At 36.0% G+C, this 22,142-nt stretch overlaps 1 protein-coding gene across 8 annotated transcripts in view; it reads right to left on the reverse strand.

Moving 5' to 3' along the window:
- Positions 1-22,142, reverse strand: part of ATP8A1 (ATPase phospholipid transporting 8A1) — a 217,299-nt gene that overhangs the window by 180,404 nt on the left and 14,753 nt on the right. For 5 of the 8 annotated variants that reach the window (XM_025040218.1, XM_025040214.1, XM_025040215.1 and 2 more), the window contains exons 2-6: positions 11,922-11,981; positions 10,905-11,019; positions 9,573-9,672; positions 8,203-8,301; positions 128-173 (exon numbers count right to left, since the gene is read on the reverse strand). In XM_025040218.1, the coding sequence (XP_024895986.1) occupies positions 128-173; positions 8,203-8,301; positions 9,573-9,672; positions 10,905-11,019; positions 11,922-11,981 (420 nt within the window). Of the gene's footprint in view, positions 1-127; positions 174-8,202; positions 8,302-9,572; positions 9,673-10,904; positions 11,020-11,921; positions 11,982-22,142 lie in introns of those variants that run through there. The other 3 variants (XM_015597587.2, XM_015597588.2, XM_025040219.1) reach the window with 3 other exon arrangements.

Below are 22,142 nucleotides of genomic sequence, written 5' to 3' on the forward strand. Positions count from 1 at the left end.
TACCCTGAAACAAAAACTTAGGAGGATATACAGTATTTTCAATTGAGTTACATTTAATTGAAGTGATCTGTATATATTAGTATGACTGTATTTGACAGATATGAGAAATAAAATATAAAATTCCTACCTTGTGTCTGTTTCTTGTTCACTGCATTATCGGCTTTATGTCGTTTCTAAATTTTAAAAGCAAAAACAAAAACTGTGAAAAAGTGAATAAGAGCAATAAAATAAAATAGTACCTACAACAAAAGCAGTTTCTTTAACTTATGTTTCTCAAGGCTTTTATCGTTTCACATCTATATCAATGTTATAAGTATGCCCAGGGTGTGGTGATGAGAAGAATCAGAGGGTACTCAGGAATTTTAAAAGTGAAAAGCAATCCACAGCATCTTTACACAGTAGTCCTTTTCTGAGAGTACAGGAGTACAGGTGTGTGGTTTCTGGAAGGACCTGACATTAACATATAAGATTAAAATTTTAATGTACTAGAAGAGTTTGAGCTGAAAGGCTGACTTACCATTTGCTTAAATAACTCTCTTAAAATAGAAAATTGCCCAAGAGAATTACCTATAGCTACCATTTTAATAATGGTACTGAAATATTTTCAACTTATGAAATTCATTATCTAATTAAGCTGAGTATCTCCTCTATAACTTAATGATGTACTGATGTCTGTCAATGACTAGAAACAAATACATCTATATGTGCATAAAACCTCTTCTATCTACTGCTCCCCAAAAGCTGCCCTCCCCCCAAATCACAAGCCACTGAATCACATGATCCTATTCTCTTTCCTCTCAAAAAGCACTGAAAAAAAAAATTAAGTGGTAAACAGGTGAGTTAGTCAAAGTCTAGATGAGTGAGTTTAGAGTTACATAAGCCAAGGTTTTATAGCAGTAAGAAAAAGAAATGAAAGGTCTAAGAAAATGTGAGAATTTGATTAACCAGGGGAAACTGTCTTCTCTGTGGTTCAATGAAAGGTTTTCCATGGCTTCCATCTAAACTTACAGCGTCGAGTATAACACATCAGCCTCCATTGGTGCTAGAGAAAAGTGTAACTAATTCTGCTCAAAGATTCCATCATCTAAAACCCAATGTCAGATTAGCTGCACATACTGGACAATAAGATGAGTTAGAACCAATGTAAAATCAATGAGCTCCTAAGTTTTCCACTAAGAAGAAACATGGTTTTAGAACCACAGTGCACATATGAAAACACTTTCCAACAGAAAAGCCTGGAGTTGTGGATTAGCACTGCTCCAAGACATAGCAGCACTCAGGAGGAGTGGCACAATAGCTGGCAGTATGAACTCACTTCATCCAAACAATCAGCCACTGAACTGCACAAAATGCAAATAGAACATTCAAAATGCCTCTGTGGAAGGCTTGCTGAAAATAATTCTTGCCACATCCATATGCAGAACATACTACAATTCTTTCTCAGAACAAAATCTTCACTAATAAAAATGTAATAATGTAGACTTTTAATAGGAAAATTATTCCTTCCAAAAGTAAGCACATGTTTTGTGAGCAAATATTCTTAATTGAATTTTTAAAGTTTTTTAAATTTGTACCATGAGTAGGGCATATTTTATAATTCATAAAATTCTAAAATACTCATTTTTGTTTGCTAATAAAGATCTTGAGAAAATTAAAAATAATTCAAAATAAATTTTAGTCCAAAATAACAATTCAAGGTAAAGTTAGATATTCGAAGAGGTACAAATACACATTTATAATATATAATAGATTTCCAACAGAAGACAAATAAAAGCTAATTAATGAAACATTCCACTTCAACAGGAAATTTAATCTTAGTGAAACCTAAGAAGATCCTGAACATTATTTTCCATCTCCAGAGAATTCTTATACAGGAGCATCTCTTACCTCAATCATCCCACAACAGAATAAATTAGATTACTTATAAAGACACAATTGTGTTGAATACACATAAGGACCCACCCAGACAAGCAGATTCTAATCTTATGACTATAAAAAGAAAGCATCTTTGTATCCTAAAGAGATCATTTTTCCTTCTAAAAAGTTCAGAAAAATTAATATAGTCAGTCTCTGAGTTCAAATACCTCCACTGTCCTGTAATCAGAATTCATTTAATACCACTGAGAGCTAGTGAATTATGTAATATTTCTGATATCTGATTGATATTTTACCAATAAACTGTACTGTATAAATAGATCCATGAACTTTAGAATATGTTACTATGCAATATTAACCAATCCTTTCCTGAGAACTCTCCCTGCCCTAGGCATTTATTATCATATCATTGCCCAGGTATTCCACCTTGGCCCCTTCTTTGTCTCCTTGCTTGTAATTCAGTAATAGAACTCCTTAAGGCTTACTCTTTTGCCCTGTTTGCTTCTCACTCTATACACTCTTAGCTCATTTATACCTATAATTTCAATGATAACCAATACATAAATATAATTATCCAAGACTCTCATCTGTGCTCCAGTAAATTACATCCAGTTGCTTCCTTGACATCTCCCTCTGGCAGTCTCAGAGTTATCTCAAACTATGTCCAAAAGACAATCTATGACTTTAACCCCTGAGACTTGATCCCTGTCTCAGACACAGAACCATATACCATCCACTCATACAAACCATGAACTTGAAAGTCATCCTTGTACCTCTCCATCTCACTCCTATCCAATCCATTTCTTTATTCATAAATGTTTACTAAACACTTAATGAGTGCCCGACCCTGTTACTACAGCTGAGGATACAGCAATGAACAAGAGACAAAAACTCTTGCTCTCATGGAGTTTACATTCTAGTGGAGATAGAATATGAATAAAATAAGTAGAGTATGTAGCATGTCAGATGGTGATAAATCTTGTCAATTTTACTCCTAAGTATACATTAAATTCATTTTTCCATTTCTCTTCATCTCTACCATACCACTTAGTCTAAGATATCTACATTTTTTTCATACCAGCTACTAGAATATTCTTCTAATAAGCCTATTTAAATACTCTGTTTTCCTTCCAATTAATTTTTTATATTTTAGTCAAAAAGATATTTGGATGACAATACAGTTAACATCTGTTCAGCACTTACTAATACTCAACACTGTCCTAAGGACGTCATGTGCATCATTTAATACTCATAATAGCTGGTGTGGTTATTTGATTAATGTCTGTCTCCCTTACTAGACTGCAAGCTCCATCATGGCTACTTTTACTCATTAGGCTATCTCAGTATTTGATCTCTGAACATTGTAGACTTTAAAGAAGTATTTGCTTTATAATCAAATAATGTTTATCAGTGTTTAAATTAACAAGTTCATAGTGAAGAAGGCATGTTTTTGTTAGTGGTGAATATTAATTTAATAAACAACCTTGACCCTTACTATAAGAATTGGCATTTGACATGATATATTTTTTTAAACTAAGAGTTCTCCATCAATTTTAGAGTAATTTCAAGTAAATATATATCTCATTACTTACACATAAAAACAGGAAATCATATTATGTTAAGCTGTCCAAATCATCAAGAGTTAAAAGGCACTGGGGTGGGTAAGTCTTAGGTGTATCACCTGGAGGCAATTAGTACTATGGTTTATTCTAAAATTTTTAAAAACGTTTAACAGAATATAAAGGAAGGTTCGCTATAATATAAGCTCTGTTTCATTCACTGATACAAGAATGGTAGGCATTACTAGTCTTTATCAATACCCAGTTCTGCTCTACTTCAATGGATACTTTTACCTGTCACTAGTTCTAAAACTGGGCTGTAAGCAGACATGATGTGCACCATTTCTGGGCCCAAACATAGAAGAAATGAGATCTCCAGTCTCCCTCCTCCTTTACTCCAGTGACCACCAACACTCCACACAGCAGAGCCCTGATTCCTCTGCGTCCCTATGTGACTTTAGGAACAACGGTGCCTCCTGCCCTCCTTCCCCAACAACAATTTGCAGTGTGTTTGAAACATAACAAACTTATGCTTAAGCCACTGACATTTGGGACACAATTATTCCTGCAGCAAAAGTTTAACATATTCTAATACATATGCTAATGAACGCCTGCCACCTAAGTACTGTTTCATATATTTTTGTTGAATGAACGAACAAACATATGTATTATAACTACTGATAAAGATACTCTTTAACTATCTAAACTATTATTTTTTTCCTTTCTAGAAAGAGAATAATATTTCAAACTTTCTATCATCTTACATGTTGATATAAACTCCTCATTAAACCATTCTTACAGATAGATCATTTTTAGTCCATTTCTTAACACTCATTTTATTAGAAAACTACTTCAAATAATTCTATCATTACCCTACAATACTATTATTACATCGTTCAGAAACTGCCTGATTAGCTGCTTCTAATAGTACCCAATTATTACATTATGCCAATAAGACTTTTGTTTAAAAAAAAACAAACTTCTTGGATACCATTTTATTTACCATGTATTTTCATAGAGAGGGGTACTAGAAACCATAGCTAGAGAGCTTAGTAGTAGTTTTGCTAGGGAAAAAAGAAAAAAAAGATAGGAGAGGTAGTTTAGCACAATGATTAGGCTCTGGAGCCAAACTGCCTTATCTGAATTCTGACAGCCCCACTTAAATAGCTGTGTGACTATGAGCAAGTTATCTTACTCCTCTGTTCCTTCTCTCCCTCATCTGTAAAATGGGGATAATATCATTTATCTGTTAAAGGGTTGTTATAAGATTTAATAAGTATAAAGGACACAGAGCAAGTACATGGAATCTAGAAGCTCAATAACTTTTTATTATTATTGTTGGTGACTTGCCACAATAATACAAAGGAAGAGCACCAGACAGAATAGATATTCCAATTTCTCGAACAAGTCAGATGACCACTCTAAGACTCAGCTTCCCTACCTTTAAAATAGGGTTAATATCCAACTTTCAGTTATTGAAGGAATTAAATGAGAAAAACGTTTGCAAAAACAATAGCACAATGCCTAGTAAATAACAAATGCTCAATAAAAATTAGGTTAGAGGTTAGGGTCCAAGATGGTGGCGTAAGTGGACTCTGAACCCCACCCCTAACAAGTATACATCAAATGTACACCGATATTTAGAGCAAATCTTCCTGAGAGACAACTGTGAGTCAACCGAACAGCCTCTGCAGAGCAAGCAAGAGAGAGTGACCGCACAAAGAAGGTCGGGGAACCATGAGAGCTCTCGGGGATCTGAGGGAAAAACCCAGGATGGAGGAACGGGTGAGTGCCACTGTTTACAATTCTCTTAAACATGGACAGTAGGCGGGAGCTCCATCTAGGTTTTCTGGCCCACCTGCAGGGTGCTGAAGCATGTCCCCAGCTACCCCTCCTGGAGCTAGACCCAGTAGAAATGGGAGAGTGTATAACGTGCATACAAGGGAATTGATCCAGCAGGTGAAGAAGGGTGCTGCTTCTGCACTGGGCTGCACAGACAAGGGACTCTACCACCTAAAGAGAGTGTGGAGCCAAAAAAAGGCTGTAGTACCCGCTTGCAGGGCTGCTTTGTCCAGGAAAGTGCAGAGATAGTGGGGTGCTACTGTGTGCTCATGTGGGGCTTGCCCTCCTAGAAAGAGTGGGGAGCTGACAAAATGCTGTGGTGCCAGCGTGCAGGACTGCCTGGTCCAGAGAGAGTGCAGGAATAGTGGGGCACTGCCGCATGTACGAGCCGGGCTGCCCCAGCCCCAGGAAAGTGTGGAGTTGGAGGGGCTATGAGGTGCCCACATGCAGGGCTACCCGGTGTAGAGTGAGTGCAAAAAAATAAACAATGTACAAAAATAAATTCAAAATGAGTTAAAGACATAAACATGTGGCCAGAAACCATAAAACCCCCAGAAGAAAACATAGGAAGTTAACTATATGACATCAGTCTAAGTAATATCTTTTGGATACATTTCCTTGAGCAAGGGAAACAAAAGCAAAAATAAACACATGGGACTACATCAAACTAAAAACCTTCTGCAGAGTAAAGGAAATCTTCAACAAAATGAAAAGGGAACCCACTGAATGAGAGAATATATTTGCAAGTGATATATCTGATAACGGGTTAATATCCAAAATATATAAGAAATTCATATAACGCAATAAGAAAAAAATAATTTGATTAAAAAATAAGCAGAAGACATGAAAACATAATTCTCTAAAGAAAACATACAAATGGCCAACAGACATATGAGAAGGTTCTCAACATCACTAATTATCAGGGAACTGCAAGACAAAACCACAATGAGATACCACCTCACAGTAGTTGGAATGGCTATTATCAAAAAGTCAACAAACATCTGTTGGTGAGGATGTGGGGAAAAGGGAACGCTTGTACACTGCTGGTGGGATTGCAAACTGTTGCATCCCCTATGGAAAACAGTATGGAGATTCTTCAAAAAACTGAAAACAGATATACCATTCGACCCAGTAATTCCACTTCTGGGCATTTACCCAAAGAAAATGAAAACACTAATTTGAAAAGATATATGCACCCCTATATTTACTGCAGCATTACTTTGAATAGCCAAGATATGGAAGCAACCTCAATGCCCATTGACAGATGAATGGATAAAGAAAATGTGACACACACACACACAAATGAAATATTATACAGTAATAAAAAATAGAATCTTGCCATTTCCAACAACACAGATAGATCTAGAGAGTGTTATGATAAGTAAAATAAGTCAGGAAGAGAAAGGCAGATACCGTATGGTTTCACTTATATGTAGTATCTAACACAAAACAAAACAAAACCAGACTCATAGAAACAGAGCCCAAAGGGATGGTTCCCAGTGTGGACAGGGTGGAGGGACTAGTGAAAAGGGAAAGAAAATATAGTTAATAATATTGTGATAAGTTTGGATGGTTACAAGTGGTTACTAGAATTAGTGAGGTGATCACATTGCAAGGTATAAAAATGCTGAATCACTATATTGTATACCTGAAACAAATGTAACCAATATAAAATTATATACCAACTATATTTTTATAATTAAATTTTTAAAAAGTCAATTAAGAAAAGAAAATTAGGTTAAACAACAAAAGATAAGGCAGTATAAAAGGAAAAGAAAGACAAAATTGTAGTGAAGATCGACCCTTAGGGACTGCCAAATCCGACCATTATGTATAGAATAGTAAGTCTGTGTGGAACAATACAGGTGATAAGAGTCCCTGAAATTTTCAGCTAGTGTTCCCCATCAAGTATGGAATTTCCAATCAAAAGGACTATGTTTTACACACAAGCACACACACATCACCTCTGTACTCTTAAAAGACACGTGGATGTTTCTGAGACTAAACGATCTCAAATGGATGTTGATCTAAATGGTCAGCTGATCCACGTCTAATGCATCTAGTGATGCTATGGCTCATATGTTCTTAATAAGATCCCAATTTGATTCCCAGCAGAAGTAATATTAATGTCTGTGCAACTTTAAATTGGAACTTTCTGAAGAATGTCTCAGCCTTTCCTTGCCTTACCATCTGACTTGCCTAAGGCTTGTCAGAAGGTCCTTTCAGACAGGCAAAGTATTTAAAGGTCATAGGAAAAAAAATTGGCTTCTTTAACCAAGGTAGTTAAGATAACAGTTAAAATAGAGTAAAAACAAAGCCTAAATTTATTTGGGGTAATGTATTTTATAAAGAGGAAATTGACTTCTTTATTACTATGACAAAATAAAAATAGCAATCATGCCGTTACTTTCTTTTAATAAATATAAAAGAAAAGTAAACTTAGATACACTAAAATAAGATGAAAAAGAAATAAAGGTATTTAATTAGGTGAAAACTATGATATATAAATTTAAAAATTAAAAATACAAAAAAAAATCCTTTTACATTTATTCAGATAATTTGGAGATTATTCTGTTTAACTTGAAATCATGTTCAAACTGAAAATTGAGCGTCATTGAAAATAATATTCAAATATAGTTTTCTCTCTAAGCCAATTATTACATTCAATTAATTAATTCAATTAATTAATAAACTACATTAATAAACTATAAACATAAGAACACTGGAACATGAATTATACAATATTAATCATAGAGAAATCAGTAGGAATTAACTCCAGAGGTGGGAGCATATTCTATACACTTTTAAGTTGAATGGGCATTTTAAAAAGCCTGTGCCAAGAATAACTTAGTGAAGAAACTAATATGTAATTACATATTTTAAAAATTACAGTCACATTTATTCATGAAAAAAATTAAATACTTACAATATCTTCTATTATCTCTTTGATAGCTGCCACGGCTAAAATAAATAAGAGAGGAACCAGTGTTGTATAGCGACCTGTTGGTGACACATCAGGAATTTGCTATTTGAAGGAAAAAAAGGAAGAGAAATTCAGAGAACTAGCAAGTTTTCTTTTTAATATTTTTTCTTTTTCAATTATAGTTGGCATATAATATTATATTAGTTTCAAGTGTACAACATAGTGATTAGACATTTATATAACTTACGAAGTGGTCACCGTGATAAATCTAGTACCCACCCGACACCATATATAGTTATTACCATCTTATTGACTTTATTTCTTATGCTTTCTTTACTTTACATCGCCTTCACTATTTTTTTATTGTCTGTATTTTTTATTATTATTAAGAATTATTGGGGTTACAATGATCAACAAAACCCAGTAAGTTTCAACTGTACAATTTAACAATATGTCATATATATATTGCACTGCGTGTTCACCATTCATAGAGTTTACATTTAAAAACAACAAAGTCTTAGGGCCTTTTAAAATATGCCTCCTTGATTTTACTATCTTGGCAGACTAATACAAGGTGAGGCAATTTGCTCATATCCAATAAGTAGCTGGAAGAGCATATTAATTAGCTTCATGGTAGGTAAATAAATTACAGTATATCCATTCATGGGTAAATAAATTACAGTATATCCATATGTTCTAAATATCATTAGCAATTCCATCATTCCTAATGATATTTTAGAAACACAATGAATCACATGGGAAAATATCCACGTGTTATTATATAACTAAAACAGATTATAAAACATGTATTCTATGATCCCCCTTTTGTAAACTAAATCAATAAACAATGCTTGAAGGAGGAAAAAAAAAAGAACAGAAGGATATACACCCAAATTTTAAGAGTACTTGCCTCTGGGTGGTGGAAAAATGAGTTTTAAATTTTTTCTTTATGTTTTGTTATATTTTCTAATTCCTTTTACAGTGAATGTATACTACTTTTTAATAAAATAACTTTTCTGATTACAAAGAGAAACAAGATTTAGTCATAATTCTTATTCTCTAAGGTTCAGAAGCAACGGTTTTTCTGTTACTAAAATAAGTTAATATTGTAAGAAAAAGTCCCATATCTCCCTTTAGCACTCAAATAAAGAGTCCTTGCCACATCAAATTTACAGAATGTTTAAATTAAACCTATAAAAATGAATCAAAAGGCTTAAAGAGGTAGTGAAACTACCTCTCACACAGGAGTTGAAAATATCCACCCAAACCAGCTTATATCTCTGTGTTCAGATAAGCTTCAGAAGCCTGGTCATGGGCTTAACAAAATATCTTAATATTTGATGCTTAACTAAGGTTTTGTAACATGGCCTTACCTGAAGCAGTGCAATAAAGAGAAAAAATGAATTGGCAGCTCTTCTGAACTGAGAGTAGAGAAATCTTGGGAGGAATGTGATGATGTTGTATTTTGCAGTGCTAGAAAACAAAAACAGAAAGAGGCATAAAACTTAATTACTCCACAATTAGCTCCCACATTCATAAAATTCTATTATCATCATATAAAAAATTAGATGATGAATACCCACATTCTGTTTCAAATTGGAAGAATATTACAAATGGTCATTAACCTAAATAAAAAGAAGTGAAAGGGACTGTCTAAATAAATAGTAAGAGTTTAATTTTCTGCATAATATCTTTTGTTCTCTTTGGCCTGTCACCTGTTTAACATTACTAAGAGTAGCCCACAAAGAAGAGCAATTTTAGTTAAGATAGTGTATAACATATTAATAGGAAATAAAATCTCGCAGAAAATAAAATCTCGCAGAAAAAAAAATCAGCATTTTAAACAGGATCAGAAGCTTTAAATAGAGATGCCTTCCCTGGATTACTTCAGAGAAGTGGAGAGTTTTCCAGGTTTCTGTCTGAATTTTCTTACAGCCCCTCTATGAACTTGGATAGGACTCCATACTAAACACACCAGGTAGGTCCACAGTCACCATTTAAGTCTTGGAAACATCCAGCCTTCCCCTTCATGCCACACTCTCCAAACTGTGAAGAGTTACTCTAGAATTTGAAGTTACATATATTAACTTTAAATGGGCATGTCTCAAATCTAGAAATCTTGCCACTGGAGATATACTGGGCTAGTATGGGGGTGGCTCACTTGATTCCAGAGGCCACTTAGTGAATAGGGTTTATAAGAGAGATGCTTTTTATATTATCGTTGTAATGAAAATATAGCAGTAAGGTACTTCTTACATACCTCCATTCAACACCATACTAAAACCTGCAACAATCGTAAGTCAATATTTAAAGAGTACTTAACTATTAAAAGGGGTTCTCGGAAAAGAACGGCAAAGATCTCTTTTAAAATGTAAAAACTTGTTAACCAAAAACAATAATTTATTGTTCTAGTACAGGTTTAAAACAAAAGTATAAGCAGCTTTCGCTATTCATACACTACATATAGAATTAGTAGAGTATGGCTGCTTATTTTTTCTGCAACTTCCCGCTTCCAGGATCTTATTAACATCTCCTCATTGGCTAGAAGACGGAAAAATAGCCAATTCACACAGGATCCTGTAAGCTCTCAAATATTAACCGATTTAATTGAAAGCTCTTTGCAAGCATCGTCATTTTGGCTGAGAAATGGCCTACAGGGCTCTGCTGTGATTGCTAGTCCCACAGCATTCTTAAGCAGTTCCTACCTGACATGGTTATTGCAGAATTTTGTCAGCTGGGGCTGGTTGATGAATATAGTCCGTACTTCTTCCTGGTCAGCCAGTGAAGTCTTCTCAGAAACATCATCAGTTTTCTCATAACCTTAAAGAAAGATTGTCTTCTTACTTGATAAAAAACATTACAGTTTTTCATCCAGACCAAAAACACATTTCACAACTATTCCAGAATCTAAAATCTGTTATAAGCTACATGCATCTCCTTATTTGTGTTGTTTCTTTTATAATAAAAAGAAAAGTCCCCATTTCTAACATTTCTACTAAATTTAAAAGGCAGCATTATGTGAAGGTAATAACGTAAAATGAACCCATTTCAAAAACAGTAACATCAATTTTCAATTTTGCTCATCTTTCTCCCATACAATTACATAGGAATGTGTCCAAAGTAACAAAAAGTTTTAAACTGGTTTACATCTGTTTTAGACAAGACTAACAAGATAGAGGTAATTTAGAATATAATTTTAAAATGTAAGTATATACATTTAATGCTTTTGTTTTTGCTTTGCTTTTTTCATTTCTGAAGACAGGGACAAAAAAACATTAAGGTTTAAATAGGCAACCACCACAAACACCTAACTCACTATGATCATCTTACTCTTTCCACTAATTAGAATTTGTTACCTAACATTTTAAATTTCTTAAGATCCCTTCAAATTACCTCACAATCATTGTAACAATTCAATAGATTCAGGCCATTTCAACTGGGTAACACCATATTGCAAAGTTGACAGACAATACTTTTAAAAATACATAGAAGTTCTAGAAGAACAGAAAAAAAAAATGCTTAATTTATTGGATTCCATTAGCCCCTTAACCACTTCCTAGACTGGCACTCTATCTGAAATACCCATTTTTCTTCTTTTCTGCCCAGCCAAAGCCATTTCCTCGCATAAGGCCTACTAATATGGGGTCTCTTCTGAAGTATTCTATCATGCTAAAGTCAGTCAACTTTCTCTGTGCCTCCCGCATCTCCAGCTAAACACTTACCAGAAGGCTTTGTTACTGCCTGCTTATGAGTCAGTCTCCCCTTGCCAGAATGGGAACTCCCTGAGGATATAGATGGTGCATTACTCATCTTCCTAACACCAGTAAGAGAAGCAGCAGGTACTCAGTAAATGTATGCCAAATAAATAAATAAATACCAAAGGACAAAGGAGTGGTTATTGGCTGTTGTTTGTTTTTTTTTTTTTTTTTTTTTTGAGGGCAAGCAACTGATTCTCCACCCACTGATAAGGACACTACAGAGAACCAAGTGCTGGTAACAAACTGTACAAGAAAAGCTTGCCTGTAGGGTTTTGTTGCTATATAAAACCAGAAAATCATTTAGGCTCTCTACAAAGGTGGGGAACATGAACATGGGGGACCAGTGGGATAGGGAATAGTGAGTGCAGTGTGTGCAAGCGAATGCTAACAGGGCAATAATGCTGAAACTCAGAAAAGGGGCAAGGTAAATAAAGACAGGTAAAAAGCACACAGGCTGGATCTTGGATGGCCTCTTATGCTTGTAAAGAAGTCTGGACTGCATCCTCTGGTTAGCAGTGAGCCACTGAAGGCTTTCCAGGTAGATAGGCCAAGCGAGAGTCACATTTTAGACTCATCACTTTGGAGGTCACAAAGCTCCATGTTAAGTACTATGATAGTCATTTTAGTTTTAGACACATTAGCAGTTTCACTCATGGTCACATGGTTAATAATTATTTTTCACTACATCATGTTTTAGAAAACACAAGCTTTCCCCCTACTTTTTTAAGGAGAAAAGCTATGCCTCTTAGAATTTGTTTAATAATTTAGAGAGACCATTCACATGTCATTAAAGTTCACAAATAACTTTAATCCACCTATCTTGACTCCTAAGGGCTACTGAGAACAAAGCCAGCTTGTGTGTCATCTCCTAACAGGACGCACAGTGGGGACAAGTGAGGCCATGAATCTAGCAATAGTTCTTATGGAGTCTTCCTAGATGGTGGGGCCCATTCAGAGCCTTCTTTGTCCTTAAGTCATGCAAAAGGTCTCAGTTACTGAACGTGCTACAAAATGATAGAAATTTGTATTACCAAATAAGAATATACAAGCAACATTCTCCTGGTGACCATTTCAGCTTCCAGAAATAATTTTCTTTATTGAGAAAGCAAAGGATGATGACAAGTCAGCATCCTAATCAGGGCCCTGAAGTGAACACGTGTTTGTCTTCACCTAACAGTGTTTGATATTAAACCCTCTTACTGGTTATGTGGCAAGCTCTGGTTCTTCCACTGATTATTTATGTGACCCTGAGCAAACCACTTATTCTCTGGGAGTTATTTTCTTTTCTTATAAAATGAGGAAGGTAGATTAATAATTTGACTTTCTCTTCCAGCTTCAAAGTTCTATGAAATTAGTAGCCACTGGGCACCATGAGAAAAGACAACACCTCCTTTGTTCAGAAAAACAAGAAAATTTAAATACAACAACAAAATTTCCCTCCTGAATCAGATGTTTCATTGCAACAGCTGCCTGACATAATCTGCAGCCAGAACTCTGTCACAAAGCCAAATGGAGCTTTGTGATCACAGCTAAATTTCCACATTTGAAAAGGTAAGTAGTGACTATATAATCTGTTGCCAACAACTACTGTACCTGGCACCCAGCTATTGACGAGTGACTGGTCACTGAGTATGATGACATATAGTCTTCCTTCTCCCTCCGCCTAGATTCATGATCACATGCCTATATGCACACAGTATAATGTAACAGGGAAGAAAAAAGCTCAACAGTTATTTCATTGAAAGGCTTTTAGTCCTTTCATACAATTACAACAGAATTATTATCTCTGAAAATTTCCATTTCTCATGACAAATATCATGACCCAATCAGTAAAACCCACTGATCATTAGTTCATTCACTCATTCAACATAAGTGAACATAAGCGCCTACTCTGTGCCAGCTATTTTTTCAAAAACGCTGCAAAAACAGCAGAAAATAAGATAAGGCTCCTTCTCAGAGATTATTTTCCAGTGAGCAAAATAATTACAGATCATGGTAAGTGTGATGAAGAAAATAAAACAAGTGATTTACAGAGAACTCTGCGCTACCATTTCATTATCTATATATGGAGATAATAGTACCTACTTCAAAAGGAGAAGTGAAGACCTGGTGAATTGACAAATGTAGAGAACACACATATGATGCCTGGCACATAGTAAGAGCTCAATAAATGTTAACTGTAATCACTGTGTTGCTGTTATCACTACTGCTATTGCTACTTTATACCAATGACAAGGGAAAGCCTCTCCAAGGAGACACTGAGTTGAGACCTCCATGAGGACCTCAATAAGGAAAGATAAGGAACAGTTTAAACTCACTGGGGAAGAGCAGGAATAAATGTCTGGCAAGAATGAGCTTGGCATTTCCAGGAAAATGAGGACTAGTAATAGGAATAGGGGGAGCATCAAACAGAATAGGTAGAGCCAGATTGGGAGAAACAATAAAAAACCTGAATTTTTGTTCTTTAATGTGACAGAAATCCACTGAGAAGTTTTAGGCTGGAAGATCATTTTGAGGAGACTGTGACAATCCAGGTAAAAGATGATGGGGCCTGGGTGAGACTGTGGTGACAGAACTGAAAAGAAGTGGATGTATATGTGATATTTTTTTGAAAGTAGAGTTGGTCTGACCCTCATAGCCTCTCCATGTCTCTCATCATTCAACCATTATATGATGGCACATATACCCACTGCCTGATGCTCCTCTAAGTAAAAGCCCAAGACTTGAAAGAAACCGAGGATTTTAAATACAACAAATGTTTAACCTCTTATAGAATTCTCTTTACATCCAAACAACCCTATCCTTAGATGTCATGTATTTTTTTCCTCATTATAATACTGTAATCAATATCATTGAGAACAAAGGGTATAATCGAGGAAGGCATTAGAGTCGAGACTGGAAACACAGACCATGGACTAAGAGAGACAAGTTAGGCCCATCAGTTATAAGCTATGATAACTTTAGATAAATCATTTAACTCTGGCTGCCTACTTTCTTTCACAGGTCTTTAAGGAGATTAAATGAGGTAACGCATGTGTAAAGCACTTGGGACAGTCAATGCCTAACTCCTCCTGCAAGGGCAAACATTCTAGCTATTTTTATTGTTGAAATCAGAAAGGGCAGACTGTGGAGAAAAAGGAATAGGCTTTGTAGTCGGATCTGTGTTTAAATTTGGATTATGGCACTTCTACGTAACACTGGGCAAATTATTTTGTTCTGCGCCTCAGCTTCTTTATGCATAAAATAGGGTTAATATGAGGATTAAATGACATGTTAGCGATGTAGCACAATACTTGTCACTCAATCAGTTCCTGTCACTCAATTCTCCCCAGAGGTTATAAAGTTAATCTCCCCTTCAAAATTCTTGAGATGAGAAAAACAAGTCTTAGAAACACTAATGTAGTAATTAACATTTTTTAGAAATTTGTATATTATTTAATTAAAGTTGTGATCAGTGAAAGAATCTAGAGGAAAATAACAGGTTTTAATCTACATTATATAAATTAATATTAAATAAGTACGTGTTGTCCTCAAAATTGTCATCTGTACAGGGGTTATGCAACAGAAAAGCAGGGGTGGGTAGGTAGGAGGGCTAAGAGAACAAGATACAAAATCATTCTGTTGCCTGGTAATATGGTTATAGAACCATTACATTTTTGCAGACTCAACTTTATAGCAATTACAAGTAAGGCTGTAATTGGAATCAGAATATCTATATTAACTCCTAAATATATTCAGGAGAATCCAATTATACATCCTTTTTACTCAATGGCATCCAATATTAGACACTAAAAAGACCACATCAATTGCTCGCATTTCTTGACCTAGAATGAGGTCAATTACACACACAGCCATGCTTGCAACAGTTAGAGAATCTAATAAAAGAATATTAACTGGAAAACTAGCCAAAGACTTAAAATGCACAAATGCAGAACTTAGGTGTGTTTAAAGGTAGGTGCTAGTTAGTAGGAAATTATGAACTTTTACCCAAAGGTTAAATATATTTTTATTTTGTTCTCTGGGAAAAAATAATAATTAAAATTCATCATCTAATATATATATATTTTTTTACTCAAGTTTCTGGAACAAAACAATCTCCAGCTAAATAATTTCGACATTTGTATTTTATTTATTTTGTTTTTAGTGACATGTATATATTTCATTTAATTAGAAATCTAGAAGCAGTTACCAGAACTACATAAGAGATTTGAAATCTCATGTTTTGCACTGTTGGAGCAGCTCAGTCATTTCAAATATTTGATTGTGAACCTGCCAGCAGCTGTTCAGATTGAGAGGGTACAAAAGGAAGGAACCACCACTCTGCAAACAATGAACAAGTTGCTTTAAAGGTTAAGACTTATATACTACTACATTTTCAAATACGCTATTGAGGAAATCAAATAATTCTAAAAGCATGGAAATTAAACAGAAACTATTCAGCAACATGTCTCAAATTTCTAGACCATGACTGCAATAGCCAGAGGGGAAATGATATTTTCATTTGCATCCATATACTGTCCTGTACAGAATATTGATTCAGGCTCTATGCAGGGGACATCTGCTGCTCATTCCAGATAAGAGTCTGCTTCACCTCAAAACAGTCCTTTGGTTTTCTTTGGAGAACTCCCCTTCCCCAACTGTAGGCAGTCTTGAGGGACTGATCCATCAAGATATCATTCCCCTTTCTGACTTAAAGATGGGTGCATGGTCCATGCTAAGCTAATCAGAGTCAATCTGCAGTCTGGACATATGAAAGGGCTGAGCACAGATAAGATGGATTCTGTGGCATCCTAAAGTAAACTGTCCATTATTCAAACTGCCTGGATCATCCTTGACCTTCCTGGAAAGCTTTTCATTTGATTCTGGGAACTACTCCATTTACTTAAAGACTATGTTCGGCTTCTATATTATGGAATTTTAGTGGAGGTAGTTCAGTCCTCTGCTGGAAGCCAAGTCCTGTCCCAATGCCCATCTAATGTAGCCAGGCACAGACAATGTACGTGGACTTGGCTAGTCTTCTTCAAGGTGAACTCTGTTCTCTGTACCCCAATCACTAGCTAGCTTTTCTGTTCTGCATGGAATGATGACAGAACCACAATGCAACTACCCTGCTCCCCAAATCACCAAGCTGCCTGGAACCTTCCCTAGCAGGCCCTACTTGCTAGATCCGATCTCCTCTGACATGAACAGCTTCCCAGCCTTGCATCCAGCACGTTCCGGGATAACTATGGGTTGCAGCCCTAAGGAACTTACACAACAGCCAAAAACCTTTCCACATCTCTAGCTTCCTCTTTCACCCTCTTGTTCATGCAATCGTGACGCATCTAAGTTTTAACATCTAAGTTATAATAAATGAATACCCACTTACCCTGATGATGTAAACCATGATTATTGCTTCAAAAATTGATTGTTTTTCATCTTACAAAAAAGTGAACTTTTTAAAATAAAGAACTGTTCTCAAAATGATGAAGATGAGGACATTTTGCTTCTCATATGGAGACTTGCTTATGGTTAGCAAGCCAGTGAGTGCTGGAGTCAGGACAATATTTGGAAATCGATAAAGTCCAGCCCAGATCTACAGCTTTAACACTGATTGGACGTATCCATTCACTCAACAATTAAGCTTGACCTTATTTCTCCTCTGCTGGCCCCATTCTACCTCAACATAGTTTTTCCAACCACAACCCTCTCTTACTCTTGTGGCCTTGTCAGATGTTACTTAGATGTCAAAGCATCCTCCCTGACCATTATTTGTTGAAGGGTCACCTACAAAAGTTTTGAATGTATAGTGGTCTTTTAACCACTCCAATATTAATCTTTTGACCTATATACTTAGGTACATAGCAACTGACAATATTAATAATAGATGTTACAGATATACATAACTTGTGCACTGAGGACAGGCATAAGTGTACATGTAGGTTACTCTAATATGGGTAAGTAACATAATACATCAGGGAAATCCCTTGTATGCAATAAATGTTTACTAAAATTTCTATTTTAATATCAGGCATACGAAAATTCCTAGAACTTTATAGTCTTATCCCCATCTTGACACCCACTAACATATTTTCCTATCAGGACCTGTCATTACCATATATGCATGGTAAATGATCTTTTTCTTTAAGGGTCTATGTGAGAACGGATGTAAAAATAAACAAGTGTGAAAACATCAACAGCATTTCTTGTCTAAAACAGGAAAATATAATGGCTTAACACTTCCTGCACTCATGTTGAACTGCAGCAAACTCCAAAAGCAGTACTACGAATTCTAAGTGGCAGACACTGAACAATGTATTCCTGACATCCCGACCCGAGGAAAGGCTATCCGTAAGCAGCATTACATGGAAATGTATGGCATGCCTAGTGTTGTGCCTCACACATAGTAGGCACTAAATTTCCTTGGCTGCCAGCCAGCCTTGGATATTAACCCAGAAAAATAATCACCTTGGATATGCTGAGTTGTTGAAAATAGTAACTGAAAACATTTATTTATGCCAAATCATGCTTATCAAGAAAAGGAAGAACAATGAAAAATGAAAAGAATTTAATGATATTGCCTTGGGAATGATCATCCCATAGATCATTTGGTCAGACAGAAGAAATAAATAGTATGCTCCCCATATACATTTAAAAATTGGCACAGAAACACACTGCACTAGCAATGAGGGGTTTTGACTACCAGACATCTACCAGGCAGCTCCTAGAAGTCTCGATTAATTAAAAGCATCATTAACTTGTCTTGGAATCGAATTCATTCAGGAAACAAGATGAAGAATTGCTACTATGTACTGAATTCTAATCAATGCAAAAATGATAAAGTAGTAATAATATGAACAGAATCCGAAGAACAGTCAAGTGAACTGTCACTACTCATAGAAGAACCACAGTGAATGAGACAGGTGCCAAAAGCTGAAGATAAGAAACTAAGGTCTCAGTGTTCTAAAAAGGAAAGACAATGGATCCTGTACCTTATAAACTACTGTGTATGAAAATGGTGGTCTATAGATATGCTTTCAAAGTTCACAGATTTATATAATAGGATCTACAGCTTCTAAAGGATTTATGGGAAAATTTGAAAATAATTTAGAAGTTAAAACAATATTTCGCTTTTATATTAAGAATTCAGTTGACACTGAGTAGGACTTCATTGTTTTGAAAGTGGTGTTTTTCATACACAGGATGCATATTCAGAGATCAAAAGGAAATTTTCCCCTTTAAAAAAGGTTCTTTACGTTACCTAAGTTGGAACAATAATCTTATTGGGTATTTTGGATTTCAACAAGGCTTTTACAACTACACCCTTTCTTATAAAACCAAGTCAGAGAATTCCAAGATTATGCAATGATGTGGATTCACAACTAAATGACAAACATCCACAAAGGGGGCTCAAACTGGAGCTCTCCTTTGGTTCTCTCCCTGCCTGTAAGACCTTCTGAAGGAACCTACCCAAGGAAATCCTTGTCTCTTGCCCCTCCTCTTTTCCTGACGTAGTTCCCTGGCTCTGGGTGGCAAGGTCAACAGGGGCACCTGATTAGCAGGGCCAATCAGATTTCCTTCTGGGAATGTGAACTTTGTGATCCAGCGACATAGGCAGGCAGACCCGGCACTGAGTGGGGATTGTCATGGAGAGCTGGGCTAAAGGGGGTTACAACACCCTGAACCTACGTGCATACTGAAGATATGAAAGTGGAGAATAGAGTGGATGTGCAGAGGAAAAACAAAGCAATCCTGGGCATAGTGAGAGACATCAAAGACTGAGTCCCATGAAGCTCTGTTGTGGTACGAGAGGACCCCCTGGATAGTTAAATGGGTAACTTTGAGGGCTCTGGAGCTTGACTGTCTGGGTTCCAATGACAGGATAAGAACACACATGGAACAATTGATAAATGCACAAGTGACATGAAAGAATCAGAATTCAGGAAGGTTTTAGAGATTGAATAAATTGAGTAAAGTCCAATAATAAGGCCTTAAAAGAATCAACTGTGCTAATATAATATTGCAGATATGGCCTAGCAAGACATGTAGAAAATAAATAGTTTTACTGCTTTTACTGCTTTCTCAGCAAGAAGGAACTTGCTAAGAATTAGAATTGTCTGAGAATGAAACAGACGGTTTAAAAAGGGAGTGTGATTCTCGACACTGACAGGTACTCAAGCAGGAGCTGGATAATCAATTGCTAGCACACTGTATCATGGACTGTGCTGTGCTATATGATCTCTAAGTTCCCTCTAACTCTAAAATCCCATGATGCTATCTTTGTAAAAAAATCTTTTTACAAGAGGTCATCAGAGAACCACTAATATAGTGTCAATGCACAAGTTAAGTTTTATTCACTTTGTATGTGGAAAAAAGCATTAATGAATTTGTTCATAAAATGCCTGCGGGATAGTTAACCCCAATGACATCAGTAGCAATGCATTCATAGGAAGATATACTGAATTACAACTTTGAATGAGTCAGCCCTTAAAACATACTGGAAAAAAATACTAATAAATAACCATGAAAGTTATCTGAATTATTACAACTTTCAATTTTAGAGCTATTTATGCATTTTATAACATAAAAACAGGTGGAAACATGACTGGCTCTAACAGACTAGTCCTTATTTTATTGAAAAAAAAAAAGCAGAAACACCTAAATAACATCATTTTGCTGCTGTATTATTCTCAGAATGAGTCAGTGGAGTTTGACAGGCACCTGATTTTTACCACCATTGTGACTTAGCAAGAGAGAAAAAATAATTCACCTTTATTTTTTTAAGAAAGTCTTAACCACCGAAAACACCCAGTGAAGAAACGAAAGCCTACCTGCTAATTATGGCTTTGATGGAGAAGTCAGAACAGCACACACAGCAACATAAATTGCCCACATGCAAGAACTGCTTTTTACTCTATATCACCAGATACTATCCCAGATAAGGAAAGGGGTGACACTCAATTGCCTATTGATGACAAACAGTGTCACAATATGGCATGTAAAATATCCAAGTCCATCAAACAAGGCCAGGAAAATAGAAAATCCATAAAGGCTCACTGGAGAACTCCACCACTGCCCAACATAACCCTGAGAATGGGTGTGGCTCTGGGGTGGCTTGTCTACCATAAGCGCTGTGTGCAGTATTAAAGAATCCATCAAGACTGGTTGGACAAGACAGGCTCAAAGACCTAGGCGTCCTTTGCACAAAACCAAGTTAAGGCATGGCCAGCATCCTTCAGTTTGTCAGGATGTGGCTAAAATAGAAGAACACCCCGCGCCCCCCTCCCCCAAGCATATTAAACCAGGATGTGTGAATGATAGTCGGTAGGCTGCAAAGACTTAAAACACAGTGATAGGTGACATTAAAGCAATGACACCTACACATGTGTGCTTGCCATTAGCTTCTCCCCAATTTACAGACAGAACTAGAACAATGAGAGGATTAAACAGATTATTTTAAGAACCTTCTAATGTCATAAATAAAAATCACCCAGTGCAGAAAGAGCCTCTTAATGTAACACTTTTGCCTCCATATGCTACTACCAATTAGAATCATGAAATCAGCCAGCCCCTTAAATGTGCTGGGTACCCGTGGCCATTGTTGAGCAGTGCAAATGGGCCTGTACATGGTAAGAAAACTCCATAAAACTTTAAAACCAATCCAGCATGCTAAAAGCTCGGCTTCCAAAATTTGAACGGCTTGATCTTATCCCGATCACTCACCATATGCAGATTCAAGTAACATTTGCTTAGCACCTACTTTATAGCAAGCACTTTCATTTAATTTCTCACTCTGAAGAACATCCCTGCAGTGTGGAGCACCTCAAGAGCCAAAAGAACACGATGATGACATGAAAAATTATTCTCATCAACTCTGATTATGGAGCAAAAAGACCTGGCAATAGAATTATCAATCCCAAACAGATTAAATCCTTATAGTTCCCAGCTGTCTAAAATCCATAGCAATGGAGACACTAATAATTATTTTTATGGAGGTTCTAAAGAATATTCAGAGAAAAGAAGATGGAGAAAGTAGAGGATAGAAATTCTGATTTTAGGATAAATGCAATCATCCTTCTAAAAGAACTAAAGAAATGTACATACATATTTTGGCACATGTGGATCTTCGCAGTCTTCTAAGATGCAAGAAGGTTTCAGTCCTTGTCTCAATGTTTTCTATCTTAGTAACTGGTGCCACCATTTGGG

This window comes from Pteropus alecto, unplaced genomic scaffold (genome assembly GCF_000325575.1).
Source record: "Pteropus alecto unplaced genomic scaffold, ASM32557v1 scaffold57, whole genome shotgun sequence".
Lineage (NCBI taxonomy): Eukaryota > Metazoa > Chordata > Mammalia > Chiroptera > Pteropodidae > Pteropus > Pteropus alecto.